Below are 15718 nucleotides of genomic sequence, written 5' to 3'. Positions count from 1 at the left end.
CTAGAAGAGTTACTAGAACATAGTATATACGACATCAGAGCTGGGAGGGCCCTCAGAACCCAGGATGTCAGAGCTGGGAGGGCCTTAAGAAATAATCTAGTGTAACACCTCATTGTTCAGGTAGAGAAAATGAGATTCAAAGAGAGGAAATCGCTGCTGGTTTTAGGCTCTGCTGGACGTCAGTGTCTTTGGGTTGTCCTGAGCCTGGACTCCAGCATCTGATCTCAGCTTCTGTATCAGCAACATCTCAGTTGATTCTGTCACAGCAGGCAGGGAAAGGGGAAAGGGAATACGGGGGCCTGGGTTTCTGCTTCTCTGAGAAACAGCACATACTATTCTTTCCCAAAGCACTCATAAATGCTCCCAGTGACGGTCTGGGTTGGCCTAGTGATTTCTAAGCTCCCTCCCTGCTCCAGCATTCTGAAATCCCTTCCAACTTGGACATTCTGTGGCTTTGTGAGTGGATGAGAATATTTTCCCACAGGATTAGTAGGGCCCAGGAGATCCCAGGGGATGGCGGGGGGAAGGGGTACAAGTCCTGATCACCTCTATCTTGCAGAGATGCAATCGTTGCAGACCTAGATCGAAAGATGGCAAAGAACGTTGATGTGGCCAATACGACCTTCTTGTTGATGGCTGCTTCCATCTATTTCCATGACAAGAACCCTGATGCTGCTCTGCGTACATTGCACCAGGGGGAGAGCTTGGAGTGGTGAGTGCCATTGTGTTTCATCATATCCCCCCACCCCCGCCCCCAGCACCCTTCAGCAAGCACTGTGAGGGGGCCAGGGGCAAAGACACATTCTCTGGGATGCAGAGAGTTTCTCTGTACTGTTGTCATGGAAACAGATGAATGAGACTTGTCTGGAAATATGCAGGCCCTTCCAAAGCCTGTGTGTTTGGAAGCAGGAGCTCCACATTGGTATTCTGGGTAGATGCTCCTCCCTGAATGTGAGGGACTCGCTTCAAGGACACAGCCCAGAGGCCTGAAAGCACCTTTATTCCCTCAGGCGGCTGAAAGCAGCTTTGTTTCTGACTCTGCAGACCCTGCTCGGCTGTTTGCCTTCAGCACCATCCCCTTTCCTCCCTCAGGCCAGGTCCAGGATGTCTTGTCCCTTTAACAGCAGATCCAGCAGGCTCAGAGCTGTCCTCCAGTTCAGTTCAATAGATACCAAGTCAAATCAGCTAGCATTTATTAAGCACCTACTATGTGCCAGGCACTGTGCTAAGTCCCACGGTTACAAAGGCAAAAGCAGTCCTTGTATTCAGGGAACTCAGTGTAACAGAGGAGACATGCAAATAACTATACTGAGACAAGCTATAGGCAGGATAAATTGGGTAGTCTCAAAGGAGGGCTGAGACAGGCTCCTTGTAGAAGGTGGGAGTTTAGCTGAATCTTGAAAGAAGCCAGGGAAGCTGGGAGCCAGAGAGGAAGAGGGAGAGAGCTCTAGGCCTAGGGGAGAGCCAGAGAAAATGCTTATTGAGGAGATGGAGTGTCAGGGGAGGAACAGCCAAGAGGCCTGTGTCACTGGATCACAGAGTGTGGGAGGAGTGAGGTGTAAGAAGCCTGGAGAGATGGGGGGCTTTGAACACCAAACAGAGGAGTTCTCATTTGATTCTGGAGGCCATAGGGAGCCATGGGAGTTTATGAAGTAGGGGAGTGACATGGTTGGACCTGTGTTTTAGGGAATACATAAAATACCTACTATGTAAAATGCCATGTGGTCTTAAATGGACGATATAAAGATGAAACAGTGGGGTACAATGGAAAGGGTGCTGGATTTGAAGTCAGAGGATCTGAGTTCTAATCCTGGTTCTTCTCATTACTACCTGTGTAAGGACTTCAGACAAGTGCCTGCATTTCTCTGGCCTCACTATCCTCATCTTTAGTTACACCAGATGGCTCCGAGGTCCCTCCTTGAGTTGAATCTCGGATTCTACGACATCCTTGTTCTTCAGGAGATGATGTGTCCATGAATACCAGTTAGAATGTGGTACACGCACAGGTGTTCCCACCCCGGCCCTGCGCTTCTGGATCCTCTCCCCCTCAGGCCCTCCTGCTCCCTTTGGCTTCCCTTGCTGCTGCATTTAATGCTGTTCCAGTAATTATCCAGCCAGCCACTGGGATCTCTGTCTCCTGTGGTTTCACACCCGCTAATCATCAGCTCTTTCTCTCCTGTTCCAAGGCTGCCCAGCGTCACTGGCGAAGGCCTTTTGCCCTCTGCATGTCGGTGGTGCCCGAGGTGGCTGGGCCCTGTCTGCTGCTCAGCAGTCCTTCTGCCCCACCTCGCTCCTTCCCCACAGCAGCTGTTCTAAACCTGCTCCTCTCTCCCTCAGTCACCACATAGAATCGGATGCCCCCTTCACTGAGTACATTGAACGTCCCTGGCAGGAGCTCTCTCGGCCTCTTCCCCAGCTTCCCCACCCTGCCACCTCAGTCCCCTGGCTCACCAGCCAGGATCCCCCTTTCCAGAGGAAGATGTAGTCCTGCCTGCAGCTGTGCCCCGGGTCCCAGCCCTCCCATCTTCCTGTGTTATTGTTCCATACAATAGTCCTCTGATGAAACTCCGAGCCACCTCATGTCTCCTCCCCTTTAGTGTGAAACTTCTGGGAAAAGCATCTATAGCCATCTCTGGTCACTGCATCCCAGCCCCTGGCTCTTCTCAGACTCCGCTGTTTGGTGCCTGCCCTGTCCCGCTCCTGAAGCCCCCCTGCCAGTTGTGCCGACCAGCTTTGAGCTTTGATAGTAATACTTGCACCGTCACCCTCAGTGTGTGTCAGGAGAGGTCTTTGTAAACCCTGAAAGGATGGAGATGGGAACCAGACCTGAGGTTTCATTTGTATTAGGACTTCCAGGAGAGGGAAAGTCCATCTCCCAACACACGTTGGCACCTTCTCTGAGCTTTCTCATCTTAGAGCATGGGCGAGGGCACTGAGGTTCAGCCCTTGCCCAGGGTCACACAGGCAGGGCTTGAGCCCAGGTCTTCTGGGTTTGGGCTCTCTACCCACTGTCCCATACTGTCTCTACTGTAAACATTGTGGAGTTCTAAAAGTATGAGCTAGGATTCCTATCATTATCCTTTGCTTTTGCCAAATCCAGCAGTCTTTTCTTCAGTCCTCATCCTCCTTTGCTTCTTTGTGACTTTTGACTCAGTGGAACGACCTTTCCTTGTAGATTCTCCCTGTTCCCTTGGCTTCTGACTCCCCATCCTCCTGGCTCTCCTTATAGGGCATCTTTCTAACATCAGGAGAGGAGAGAGTCCTCTAGCATCCCTGACTGCACAGCCGTCTCCCCCTGGGGCTCAGTGTGTCCCAGAAGCAGCTGCTCGCCTTAGCGGCTTGGCGTGCTCTTCCTTGTCCCTTGGCTCCTCCTGTCAGTGGCAGCCTAGTCATTCAGGCTTCCGTGTTTGTTACCTTGATATTAAGTTGCTTCTCCTCCGTCTCTCACCTCCCATAGCCAGCTAACCACCAAGCCCTGTCACTGCTACCTCCATGATGTACCTCTGTGGTCTTTTCCTCTCTATTCTCATCTCTAGGCCTGTAGTTCAAGGCCTTATCATCCACCTGAATGGCGTCATAGCCTCTTCTCACATCTTGCAGCTTAACTTTCTCTTCCTTTGCCTGGCGGCCACATTAGTCTTCGTTTTTCACAAGCTAGTTGTGTTATTCCTCTCCTCGGGAAGCTTCAGGGTCCCTGGTGCCTGGAATGCTCTTGCCTGGCATCGAAGGCCTGGTTCAGTGGCCTGCTTCCGCCTTAGCACATTTCTTCCCCTTTGATTTATGCATTCTGTGCTCTCTGTCCTGCAGCCAGCCGAAGGGGCCTGCTGTCCTCTGAGCCACCCGGCCCCCACTCTTCCTTTGTTGAATTCCTACTCATCCTTTGAAGCTTGGCTCAGAGGCCGTACTATTCATGGCATTGTCTCTGAGTTTGCCCAGCCTCTCCAGTTGATAATGACACATGTTTGTTATTAATGACTCTTTTCTTCTTGGACCTGACTTGGCACTTCTCTGATGAACTTTATGTCTTTTGTTGTGGTTACTCATGCTTGCGTCACATCCCCAAGCTCCGTGAAGAATTGCCCAGCACAGTGTTTGGTACATATTAGCTACGCAATAAATATATGTTGGGGGCAGCTTGGTGGCAGATCCAGCCTCAGACACTTAGTGTGATCCTGGGCAAGCCATTTCATCCTATTTGCCTCGGTTTCCTCATCTGTAAAATGAGTTGGAGAAGGAAATGGCAAACCACTGCAGTGTCTCTGCCAAGAAAACCCCAGATGGGGCCACAAAGAGTCGGACAAGACTAAACAACAGCAGCAACAACAAATATTTGTTGTGTTGAATTTAGGTGGCATGGGGCTAGTCCTTGAAAAATGAATAGGATTTGAAACATTAGAGATGGAAGCCTAGGAGTGACAGGCATCAGCGATGGAGCGGGGGAGGCGCAGAGGTGAGAAAGTGTCCGCTTTGGCTGGCCCCTGGAGTCTTTGGAGGGGAGCTGGGTGAGATGAGGCCTATTCTGGAGGGGGAACCTGGATCGTAGATGACCTTGAATAGCAAACTAAGGTGTTTGGCCTCCTAGAAGGGGGTCCATGGAAGGGTCTTGAACAAGAGAGTGGCAGTAGTTTGTGAGAAGGTCAGAATGAGATGATGCCTGCCAGGGATTCCCTGGATTCATCAGTGAACTCCCTCCTTGCCCCTAGCTATGCACTCTTAATAGGCATCCTTAAAGCAGGCCTCCCCACAATGAAGCCTTTAGGACCGGTTTGCCCCTTGTACTCTTTCTGCCCCTCGCAGTGTAGTGATGATGGCTTCTTCACAGGCTTTGCCTTGAGACCGCAGCCTTCCCCTCCCTCTTCAGTCCCCTCCCTCTTCGGCTGGCATCTTCTCGGCATAAGCTGTATTCAGTTGGCTGGTCACAGGGGGCAGTGTAGGGACACCATGTCCATACGGTTACAGTTCATGGTCTCCTGCCTCCATGGAAGCTGCAGACTAGAGTGGAGCTCCCGTGTCTCTGTCTCTCGTGCTTCCTAACAAACCTATGCAGTAGGGAATGTGAAGAGGATCATGCCCATTTTACAGATGAGGGAACCGAGACCCCGAGAAGTGATGCAGCCGGCCTAATGAGGAAGGTCCCCTGACTTCACTGTGCCACAACATGCCTTCATGGAGCATGTCTGACAAATGACATCCATCCACAAGACCTTGGCTGGGTGTCTGGGGTGGGGCTCAAGAGTAGGGGTCAAAAGACCAAGGCCAGCGATAGGACCCCAGGCAAGTGACTGAGCTCTTTTCCTCCTTCCCAAGTTGAGATTATTGGCCTCACAGAGTGGCTCTGAGGAGCGCACCTTGTAGGCCATAGAGTGACAGAGAAATGGTCATTACTAGGATTGGTGTTATTTTAAAATGGAAAAAGGAGGGACGTGGCCACAGTCTTCAGAGAGGCTTTCTGGGAGCTGGACGTCTAAGGCTGGGGTCAGCCCACATGCTGCAGACGGCGGGGGGATTCCTCACACGGACCGGTGTGCCTGCAGACATTCATCAGGCTTCCCTCCTAGCTTAGCTGGGGGGGGGGTCCCACCTTGAGCCCCTGGCTTGGATTCTGTGGTCCTCCTGGGATGCCTCTCAGGTCTGGGCTCCCATTCCAGTTGGAAAGTTTTGTCACCCACCAATGCCAACTCAGCCGGGCTAACCTGCCTCTTTTGTGGGCCCATGATCTGTCCTTTCCTGCTCTGCAGGTTTTAAGCTTTCCTAATGACTTCACCCTGTATGTGTTGCTCTTTGAATTACCTATCCTTTCTGGGACCCTCCCTTTTCTCTATCCCTGTTTTCCTCCCACTGGGCTTGGGGAACAAGAAGTTCCTTGCTTCTTTGCCTTCCTCATTCAGATACTGTTTTTTCTAAAATCCTCTTTGATGCTCTGCTAATCCCTCCCTCTTGAATCCCTGTGACCTTTGGGAAGGAGATTTTCCCAGGGAATGTGTCCTGAGGTATGGCTGGGCTGCAGTGGAGGAGATCTGGCCCTGGCTTCCTCAGGGGGTGCTAAGATGTCAGGCAGGCCTAGCACTTCAGGGTGGTTGATGTTCCCAACTTTTCCCTTTGGCCAGCATTGCCACTAGGGCTTAGGAAAAGGTGGGAAACAGGGTGCCCTGGCCTGTGTCCAGCCAATGTGTTTATAGAGGTTGGAGCTGACCTCCTTTTTTGTCCTTCTTTCCAAACAGCATGGCCATGATTGTGCAGATACTCCTGAAACTGGACAGATTGGACCTAGCCCGGTAAGATCACATGCCCAACATATCAGAGAACCCAAGACCACAGTCCAATGCCTCCCTCCCTAAAGCACGAATCATCTCCCTGGTGTTCCCATAAGGGATCATCCAGCCTCCACTTGCACACCTCCAGTGAGTGCCCCCCCAAAAGGAAACTTTTTCTCTTCTGGACATCTTTAATTGTTAGGAACCTTATCCTTTGTGCTGAAGATAAAAGGATTTTTCTGCATCTTCTCCCCATTTGTTGTTGCCTGGTTATTGCCTCTAGGGACCAGCAGAACTAATCTAATTTATCTTCCAGAGGACAGACTTCCAAGATGTTTGCAAAGAGATATCATGTGTCTCCGAAGTCTGCTCTTCTTCGGGCTAAATATTCTCAGTTCCTTTAGCTAACCCTTGTATGACTTGCTTTGGAGTCCCTTTCCACTGCCTTACTTTGGGTGTATTCTGCCCTCCTGACATGGGGCTCCCAGCCCTGAGCACTGTACTCCTCCTCCTGGGCTCTGACCAGGACAGAGCACCAGGCCTTGTCCCCACAAAATGTATGGGCTTGTACAGTTTACCTTGTTGAATTCAGGTGTAGAACTTGACTCTTTAGCTCTGTATCCCCAGTTTCTGCTCTACCCTTCTGGGCTAAAGAACCACTAAGGGTGGACAGATCAAGACATAAGGTCCAAAGTCAGAGCAGGAAGGCACCTTAGAGATCCTCCAGGTCAGCCCCATTGTTTTAGAGGTGAGGGAACAGGCTTGATGAGGGAGGGTGAGGCATAGAGGAGCTGGGACTGTCACCAGGTGCTTGGTTACGCCTTCTGGCCTCTGGCCTACTACCTTGGAATTCATCTCAAGTCCTTTATTATGTCTCTGCCCTTTTCTCTTCCCTGGGCAGTTATATGGTAAGCTCCTAAAGGGATCATGGGTAAGGCTATTACTACTAGGCATATGTTACTTCAAAAGAGTGATGACTTCCTGGTATAGTGCTTCCCTGTGCTTCCCAGCACCAGGACCAGGTTCTGATTCCTGGCCTGCTGTGCTTCCTCCCAAGGGCCCTGCAGGAATTGTTTGGGAAGTTCAGTTGAGGTGTGTTGGCAACACCTGAGAATCCCCTTCATTGGAGCAGGTTTACACAAGGAGGACCCACAGTAAGAGATGTAACCCTTTTCTCCTGACCAGGCATCCCCCTTGGTAAAATGTGGGTCAGTGGCATTGTGGCACCCGCCTCCCAGAGTCTGAGGGACAAACCCTTAAAGCATCATGTCAGTGGGAACCAGTCAGACTATTTGGTGCTGATTCCTTCTTCCTTTTCAAGCCACTTTTTGGATGTCTTGTCAGTCAACAAGCACTTATTAAAGTGCCTGCTGTGCCAGGCAATGAAGGCCTGCACCAGGTGCCAATAGTGTCAGAAGAGAGAACAGGTCCTGTATCAGAGAGGTGACAAAGGCAGAATCGATAGGATTTGACCACTGATTGATGGGGTGCGGGTGGGTGGGGTGGAGCTGTGAGATAGTGAGGAGTCAGTCAAGGATGACCCTGGGCTGCCACAAGCTTGGGTGACTAGGAGGGTGATGGAGAAGTTAGGAAGACGGAGGGTTTGGGAAGAAAGATTATGAGGTCATTGATTCACATAGCTCCTTTTTTTAAATATTTTTTATTATTTTATCATCTTTATTTTCAAAATATATCTTTTCCTCCTTTCCACCGCTTCCCCAGGGCCCCAAGACCCATCCCTTACAATAGAGAATTAAAAAAGCAGCTCAGAAAATTTGACGAACACATCAACCATGTCTTACTCTATATGCGGTGTTCTATTGCATAGTTTCCCCTCCCCACTCCCCTACCTCTGCAGAAAAGGAGAGAGGGGGCCATTTTGGGGTCTTTTCTTTGGGGCCAACCATGGTCATTTTAATTAGACAGTGTCTAGTTTCAGCCTTTTTTTGTTCTTTTACATTGTTGTGGTTATTGTGTGTGTTGTGTTCTTAGAACAGCTCTCTAAAAACAAACAACTTGAAAGGCTTAAGTACTCTTATCAACACAGTAATCATTCATGATGGCAGAGGACCAGACTTCCATGGAGCTGCCAACCACTTCAGCATCCACTCATGCACAAAAAGGCATAGATTTTTGGTATACAGCCAATGCAGGAATTTCTTTTCTTTTTTCAGTTAGGGTAGAAGGGAAAGGGTGAAAGGAAGACAAAATAGATTTTTGTTCATTAAAAAAATTTTTTTTAATTTTTAAAAGGAAAAATTTCAGCAAAATTAACTGACATACCAACACATGCAGAGTTCCAAACCTTCCCTCACTTCTGTGAACAAGGAAGATAGTTATTTTCTCATATCTCTCCTTAGGAGCCATGCTCTGTCATTATAATTCAATTTTCATCGTTTTGTTTTTCCATTTATGTTCTAGTCACTACGTACGTTGCTTTCCTGGTTTTGCTTACTTCACTTTGCATCAGTGCATGCTTCTCTAGTCACCATACTCCTAAGTTTCTTATATCATCCAACAGTAATATTCCATCACATTTGGGAACCACAACTTGTTTGTCCATTCTCCCATCAAGAGGCCCACCTCATTTTCAGTTCTTTGTTACTATAAAAAAAACCTGTTATAAATATTTTGCTGTGTATGGAACCTTTTTTTTGTTTGTTTTATTTTCAAGTCTGTATTCTCTCCCCTTTTCTTCCACCTCTTCCAGTGGGGAAAAAAGCGATTACAAACATGTATAGTCAAACAAAACAAATACCTATATTGACCACGTCCCCAAAATGCCCCGATCAGTGCTGAGTCCATCAGCTCTCACTCTGGAGGAGGGCAGCTGTTCCATCATGAGTCCTCTTCTCAAAGCTGTTTGTCTTTCCAACATTGTTGTTATTATAGAAATTGTTTTCCTAGTTCTGCTCATGTCACTTTGTATCAGTTCACACAAGTCTTCCCAGGTTTTTCTGAAGTCATCCCCTTCATCATTTCTTACAGCACAATAATTCCATAAAGGTGATGATAATAGCTAGCATTTACATAGCCTTTAAGGTTTTCAGGGCCCTTTGCAAATAGTATTTCATTTAATCTTCACAACAACCCTGAGTAGATGCTGTTATTAATCTTGATTTTACAGTTAAGAAAACTGAGACAGACTTTCCCTGGTTGATAAGTGGTCAAAGGATATGAATAGTTTTCAGAAGAAGAAATCAAAGCTATCAATAGTCACATGAAAAAATGTTCCAGATCACTACTGATTAGGGAAATACAAATTAAACAAAACTGAGATACCACCTCACACCTGTCAGATTGACTAACATGACACAAAAGGAAAATGACAAATGTTGGAGGGGATGTGGGAAAATTGAGACATTAATTCACTGTTGGTGGAGTTGTGAACTGATTCAGTCATTCGGGAGAACAATTTGGAACAGTGCCCAAAGAGCTATAAAACTGTGCATGCCCTTTGATTCAGCAAGATTACTACCAGGTCTGTGTCCCAAAGAAATCAAAGAAAAGGAGAAAGGACCTATTTGTGGTAGCAAAGAATTGGAAAGTGAGGGGATGCCCATCAATTGGGGAACGACTGATGAATGTGATGGAATACTATTGTGCTATAAGAAATGATAACCAGGATGACTTCAGAAAAACCTGGGAAGACTTACATGGACTAATACAGAGTAAAGTGAGCAGAACCAGGAAAACACTGTATGCAGTCTGGCAGGGAGGCTAAACCAGGCCGAGGGAAACCAATGGGCCTCAAACCCGTTGGTAAGTTAGGGAGGTGTGTGAAGGCATATGAAGACTTCTCCCAGTGAAATGGGCGGATGAGAACAGTTTGTATTGATGGCCATGACACATCATAAGTGTTTGTTGACTGACTGATGAGTGTGAGCTGGTACCCCAGATTTGTTTTAATTTGTACTTCTCTAGTTATTAGTGTTTTAGATCTTTTTTTTTTCATATGGCTGTTTATAGCTTGCATTTCTTCTTCTGACAGCTGCCTATTCATATCCTTTGCCTGTTTATCGATTGGGGAATTACTCATGTTCTTATAAATTTGATTCAGTTTCTTATATAGGTTAGAAATAAGAGCTTTAGCAGAGAAACTTGCCACAAAGATATTTCCCAGTTTCCTGCTTCTCTTCTAATTTTGCTTGTGCACAGACTTTTTAATTTTATGAAATCAAAATTGTCCACCTTATTTCCTGTGAACCTCTAATCTCTTGTTTTGTCATGGGACCTTTCTATCTTTATCTTCCTTGGGATGTGTTTCTAGCAGTCTGATCTTTGGGTCAAAGGGTCCAGACTTTAAAAAAAAATTTGTAAATTGCTTTCAAGTATAATTAGATGAACCCATAGCCCCACCCACATTGTATTGTGCCAATTTTCCACAGTTTCTTGGCCCTTATTTTCCTTTCTTTCCTTTGCTACAGCAAGGAGCTAAAAAGGATGCAGGAGCAAGATGAGGATGCCACTCTGACGCAGCTGGCCACTGCCTGGGTCAATCTGGCCATGGTGAGTCCCCCAAGCAGAGGGAGGCCTCAGCACACAGATCCCCGCTGGCAAGGAGGAGCCAGGCCTGCTTCCCAGAGCAGGGGTCAGCAGGCAGTTTCCTGCACTGAGTGAACCAGTGAGTGTGACCTGCAGTTGTAGCTATGTCCTGTGAATGGAAAACATTCCCCCGCTTCAGTCCCTCAGTGTGCAGTGATCCGCTGAAGGGAAGTGGACTCTCTTCCCTTTCCAGTAACCTTATGTCTCTTGCTACAGGAAAGGACTCTGGTGTAAAAAGAAGCATAAAGGCCCACATCAGGAAAGTGATCCTAAGCCATTATCTAAATATCTAGGCAGGCTCTGAGTCTCCTCTAAGAGGGAAGAATGCCTCTGGTGACAGGGCACTCCACACTTCGGGGAACCCCTTCCATCATTGGACAGATTGCTAAGTAGTTCTTTGTCTTCTTGAGCAGAAATCCACCCTCCTGTTAGGGCAGTTCTCCCTTCTGGGGAGCACATCTAGTCCCTCTTCCCCTGATGGCCCCTCTGATATTTGAAGACATCAGTCCAGATTTCCCCTCAGTCTTTCTTCTTCCAGCTGAACATCTCCAGTTGTTTCATTCAGAGTACTGGTTAATCCCAGTTCTGCCTTCTGGGGCCACGTGAAATATTTGTGAGATTAGAATGGCCTCTGTGGCCTCGAAAACAAGGATGGTGTCTCTCTCACCTTCCTCTCTTGAGCTGCAAGCATGGGGCCATGCAGCACATGGACACTTCCTAGCAAACAGTGGTGGAATGAATGGCTATTTGGGGGATGACCTAGGCATGTGTATGTGTTGTGTGATGATGCTTGACTGGTCCTGCCACACGCAGACATATGATGTGTCTGTCCTAAATGGAAAATTTCCATGGGTGCACATCGGCCAGTGGCTTCCGGTCAGAGAATGTGAGGCTTGACTTTCGTCATCCATTTTGAGTTGAGGTTGGGCTGGTTTCCTTTGAGGTCGGTGTCCTCCTCTGTTTTCCCAGGGCCACCCAGCAGTGAGGATCATAGTGATCCCACTTGCTGCAGGCTTCTCTGCCTTGCCTTAGCATTCAGGGTTGGCTCTTCCTGCAGACCATCTACCTCACACGTCCTGTGTTCTCTTCGGGAGTTCGTTAGTTCCATCTTTTTCTGTTTCGATCCATTTTCAGAGTGATGAAGCCATGACTTTGATACTTCCCCCCCTTGGCAGCCTGGCCTGTCCCTGGCTGGGCTTTCCAGGTTTTTGACAAGTTCCTTTGTCAGACTGCTGATCACTGTTTTCAGAAGGCCCTCCTAGGAACACACAAGGCATTCACAGTCATTCACCTGGGCTGGGTCAAATGCCACTGTCCTAGAGCCCAACAGATTTGTTTCCCCAAGCCTTGGACCTTTTTTACTGGCTTGATTTTTGTACGGAAAAGATTCCCACTTGTAGAGTCTTGGGTTCGCCTTGCTTTTCTCAGTGAGGAGGCTAGAGCCCCTTAACTGCCCGTTGCCAGTAACTGGATGGATTCCAGAGCTCAGGCTGTGTGTCTCACTTCTTGCCTTTTCAGAGACAACTGAGTCAGAGCCATCAAGGCCTCTGAACAACACAGAAGCAGTTACTTTAGTGACTAGAGGACCAAACTAGCAGCTGAGAGGCCTGAGTTCTGCTGCTGACTCTCTCTGAATTTGTTCATGTTTCTTCCCTTCTCTGGGCCTCAGTTTCCCTATACAGAAAACGAGGGGTGAGAGATAGCCGAGCACAGTAGACTCAGTGGGAGATCTTACCTCTTGAAGACAATCCATCTTGAGATGGTAAATTAGTAGGGTCAGGCATCTCCCCTTCTCTCTTAAAGAAAAGTAGTCTGTTTGCATTGATGGAGGGCATTTCTTCTGTACTGGGCATTCCCTACCCAGATGAAATCACAGGTCTGAACAAGGTGGGGAAAAAAGGCCTCGTATGGAGTAGATGATCTCCAAGTTCTTGGCTTTGATCGTTGACATTCTGGGTCTTTTCAGAAAGCCACCTGATTCTGACATTCTGTGCTCTAGGAGGTCTCCCAGATGTTGAGGTTCTTTGTGTCTTTGGTAAATTAGCAGGGTTGCCTCCCTAGCCACAGGACATGAGGGTGGGTCTGGGAAGGTGTTTCAACAATCCAGCTAGCAGCTGCTGTGGGGGTTGTAAAACCAACAACAACCAGCTCACAGAACGCTGCAAGCCCAGGTTCTTTTGATCTGCTTTACTAAGAAAAGCAACATTAAGGGGTTGCCAAGCTTGCTTTAATTCAACATACAAATATCATTCACTTAGTTCAGGGGAAAAAGCCAGCACCCTGAACTTCAGAGCAAATACAAACAAATTACAAATATCCACAGACAGACCAAATACAATTCATAGTTACCAACATCTAAGTGCAGCCGGGAGCTCATAACAATGGCTGGCCCAGATTCATGCTAGCCACCACAGCTGTGGGTCAGAGCTCCGAAAAAGAGAAAGCCAGCCCTCGGTTTTATATCTTTTTCAGGGTCAAGGGTGATTCACACATGCAACTCACCCACGTGACCTAAAATCGTCACAAAGAGGCAACTTAAACCCACATGGTCTAAAAGTCTCTGGTGTCACAAACATGTCATTCAAACCCATGTAAACTAGGCTTTCCCTTGAGGCAAGGAGGTCATCAAGGACTCCCAATTTAATCCAGGAAATAAAGGCCAAACTCTTCAAGGGCACTTGGTTGAACTAAGTGCTAAGAGCCCATTTTGATTGCCCACACAGAAGGGAAGCCTGTTATTGCTGGATTTTGGGGTGATTGAACATAAAGATGGGGTGCCAGTTGTCCCTGGGTGGTGGCAGGGCAGGCCTCTAAGCTATAACAATTGTGTCTTCTTGCAGGGTGGTGAGAAGCTGCAGGATGCCTACTACATCTTTCAGGAGATGGCTGATAAGTGCTCCTCCACCCTGCTCCTACTTAATGGCCAAGCAGCCTGCTATATGGCCCAGGGCAAATGGGAGGATGCAGAGGGAGTTCTCCAAGAGGCACTTGACAAGGTTAGGTTTAAGGCCCCATGGGAGGTAGGCACACCCTAAATGGGGCCCTGGCAGCACCCAGTTTTATGCTTGGCTGTCCACCAGAGGAAGCCACCCCCAGAGGTAGGCAGCCTAGGGTGATTCCTAGCTGGGGGCCCATGCATGTAAAGTAGGGGTGACAGCCCTGCTGCCTCACCTTTGCTGAAAAGGGTTGGACTTGGCATCACAGACCTGGGTTTGGACCCCTCTTCTGAATCACCGCTCAGCTAGGGACTCGGACAAGTCCCATAGCCCCCAAGTACACCAGGCTCCTCACAAAAACTCTAGAGCTACAGAAGGGGCCGATCCCAATTGCTAGAGGATATTACTCACTGACACGATGAAGTCACTGGTCCTAGGCAAAAACAGATCACTCTGTTGGGGGAGACTGGGGAGGGAAGCAGACAGCCTTCTGTCCTCATCCTGGACCTTCTGTCCTTGTTGCTTCCAGGACAGCAGCCACCCAGAGACCCTCATCAACTTCATTGTTTTGTCCCAGCACCTGGGGAAGGCCCCTGAGGTAAGATCCCCTTGCTCTTTCCCCATTTTCCTCCCTGGTACTCAGGCCTGTGCCACTGAGACTCTGTGGAGGACACAGGAGAAGACAGCTGGAACTGTCCAAAAATAGACTCTGCCGCATTGGCCCGTCACTAGAGGTGTCCGAGCGAGCTGAGGAGTGTGGGTCAGCCATGAGCATGGCATCTGAGGAGGGAGTGGGGGAGGGGGAAGGGTGCAGGACAGCTTCCTCAAAGAAGAGGCCTCGAAGGGTGGGTACAGGGAAGAGCAAAATTTCAGAGATGGAACAACTATTGGGGGGATGCAAGTCATCCAGTAGGATGAATGAAGCTTCTTCCTGCCCTAGGTCACTAATAGATACTTGTCACAACTGAAAGACGCCCACCGGTCCCACCCATTCATCAAAGAATACCAGAGCAAGGTAAACCCCCTCCTGAGTCCTTCCCAACTCATCCAAGTGCCTGTTGGCTCCCCAGCGTCTCCTCTCTAGGCTGTGTCCTGGATGAGGCCAGGCTGAGCCAGCTATGTCCTGCCCTAGGCAGACCCTGCCTGGAATCTTGGGTCCAGTCTTGGTTCCCACATTTTAAGGGGTACATTTAAGTCTTTCAAAAGATCATATGTGAAGAGCTGGAAGTGACCTTCAAAGCCATTCGGCCACCCACTCCTTTTTGTGAAGGAGGAAACAGCCCCAGAGAGAATAAGTTCCAGGGAAGAGACAGCTGAATCTGAACACAGGGCCTCTGTCTGACTCCAAATCCCGTGGCTTGTTCTGTACCATGGAGAGCTCCCCCTGGGAAGAGGGATTAAGGCTTGTTCTGCCTGTCTCCTGAGGGCAGGTCCAGGAGGCTGTCTCAGGGAAACAGAGTTCAGCTGTTTGTAAGAAATAACTGTCAGAGTGGAGATAGTGAGCTCTGCATCATGGGAGGAGTTCCAGTGGGAGCTGGAACAAGCCTTTGTTTAGGTCACTGTAAAGGAGGGAGCTTCCCCGTGGGGGGGGTGGGACGTCGCTGGATTAGATGTCCTGTTGAGGTCACTTCCTCCTCGGAACTTTTGGGAAGCTTGTGAGAGACTGATGGGGTTCCTCTCCCTTTTGTTTTCTGTTGAAGGAAAATGATTTTGACCGGCTGGCTCTTCAGTACACTCCGAGTGCATGAGAAGGGCCACAGGGATTTGTGGAGGGCCCCTTCCCCAGAAAGGAAGAATACTCCCTCGGCTGGCTACTCTTCCCAAAGCAAAGCACTCAGCTTTCCATGCAAGACCATTACTTTCGGAGCCAAAGGCTTGTCCTTCCTTGCAGGTTCTCTCCAGCTTCCCTCAGCTCCTTCTGAGGACTCTGGACCAGGCTCCTGGCCACAGCACCTTTTCCAATAAAGGCTCTTCAGTAAAGAA

The 15718-nt window shown here is 48.6% G+C and overlaps 1 protein-coding gene across 1 annotated transcript in view; it reads left to right on the top strand.

Annotated features, from left to right (window-relative positions):
• The window catches only part of COPE (COPI coat complex subunit epsilon), a 22910-nt gene extending 7192 nt beyond the window's left edge, over positions 1–15718 (top strand). The window contains exons 4-10 of the mRNA XM_036758299.1: positions 560–712; positions 6222–6275; positions 10682–10763; positions 13640–13795; positions 14265–14333; positions 14676–14750; positions 15436–15718. Of these exons, the coding sequence (XP_036614194.1) occupies positions 560–712; positions 6222–6275; positions 10682–10763; positions 13640–13795; positions 14265–14333; positions 14676–14750; positions 15436–15483 (637 nt within the window). The 3' untranslated portion in view covers positions 15484–15718. The remainder of the gene's footprint in view (positions 1–559; positions 713–6221; positions 6276–10681; positions 10764–13639; positions 13796–14264; positions 14334–14675; positions 14751–15435) is intronic.

The sequence above is a fragment of the Trichosurus vulpecula genome, chromosome 1 (assembly GCF_011100635.1).
Source record: "Trichosurus vulpecula isolate mTriVul1 chromosome 1, mTriVul1.pri, whole genome shotgun sequence".
In the NCBI taxonomy this organism is placed as follows: Eukaryota; Metazoa; Chordata; class Mammalia; order Diprotodontia; family Phalangeridae; genus Trichosurus; species Trichosurus vulpecula.
Note: the sequence above shows the minus strand (reverse complement) of the source record. Positions and strands in the feature narration are given on the sequence as shown.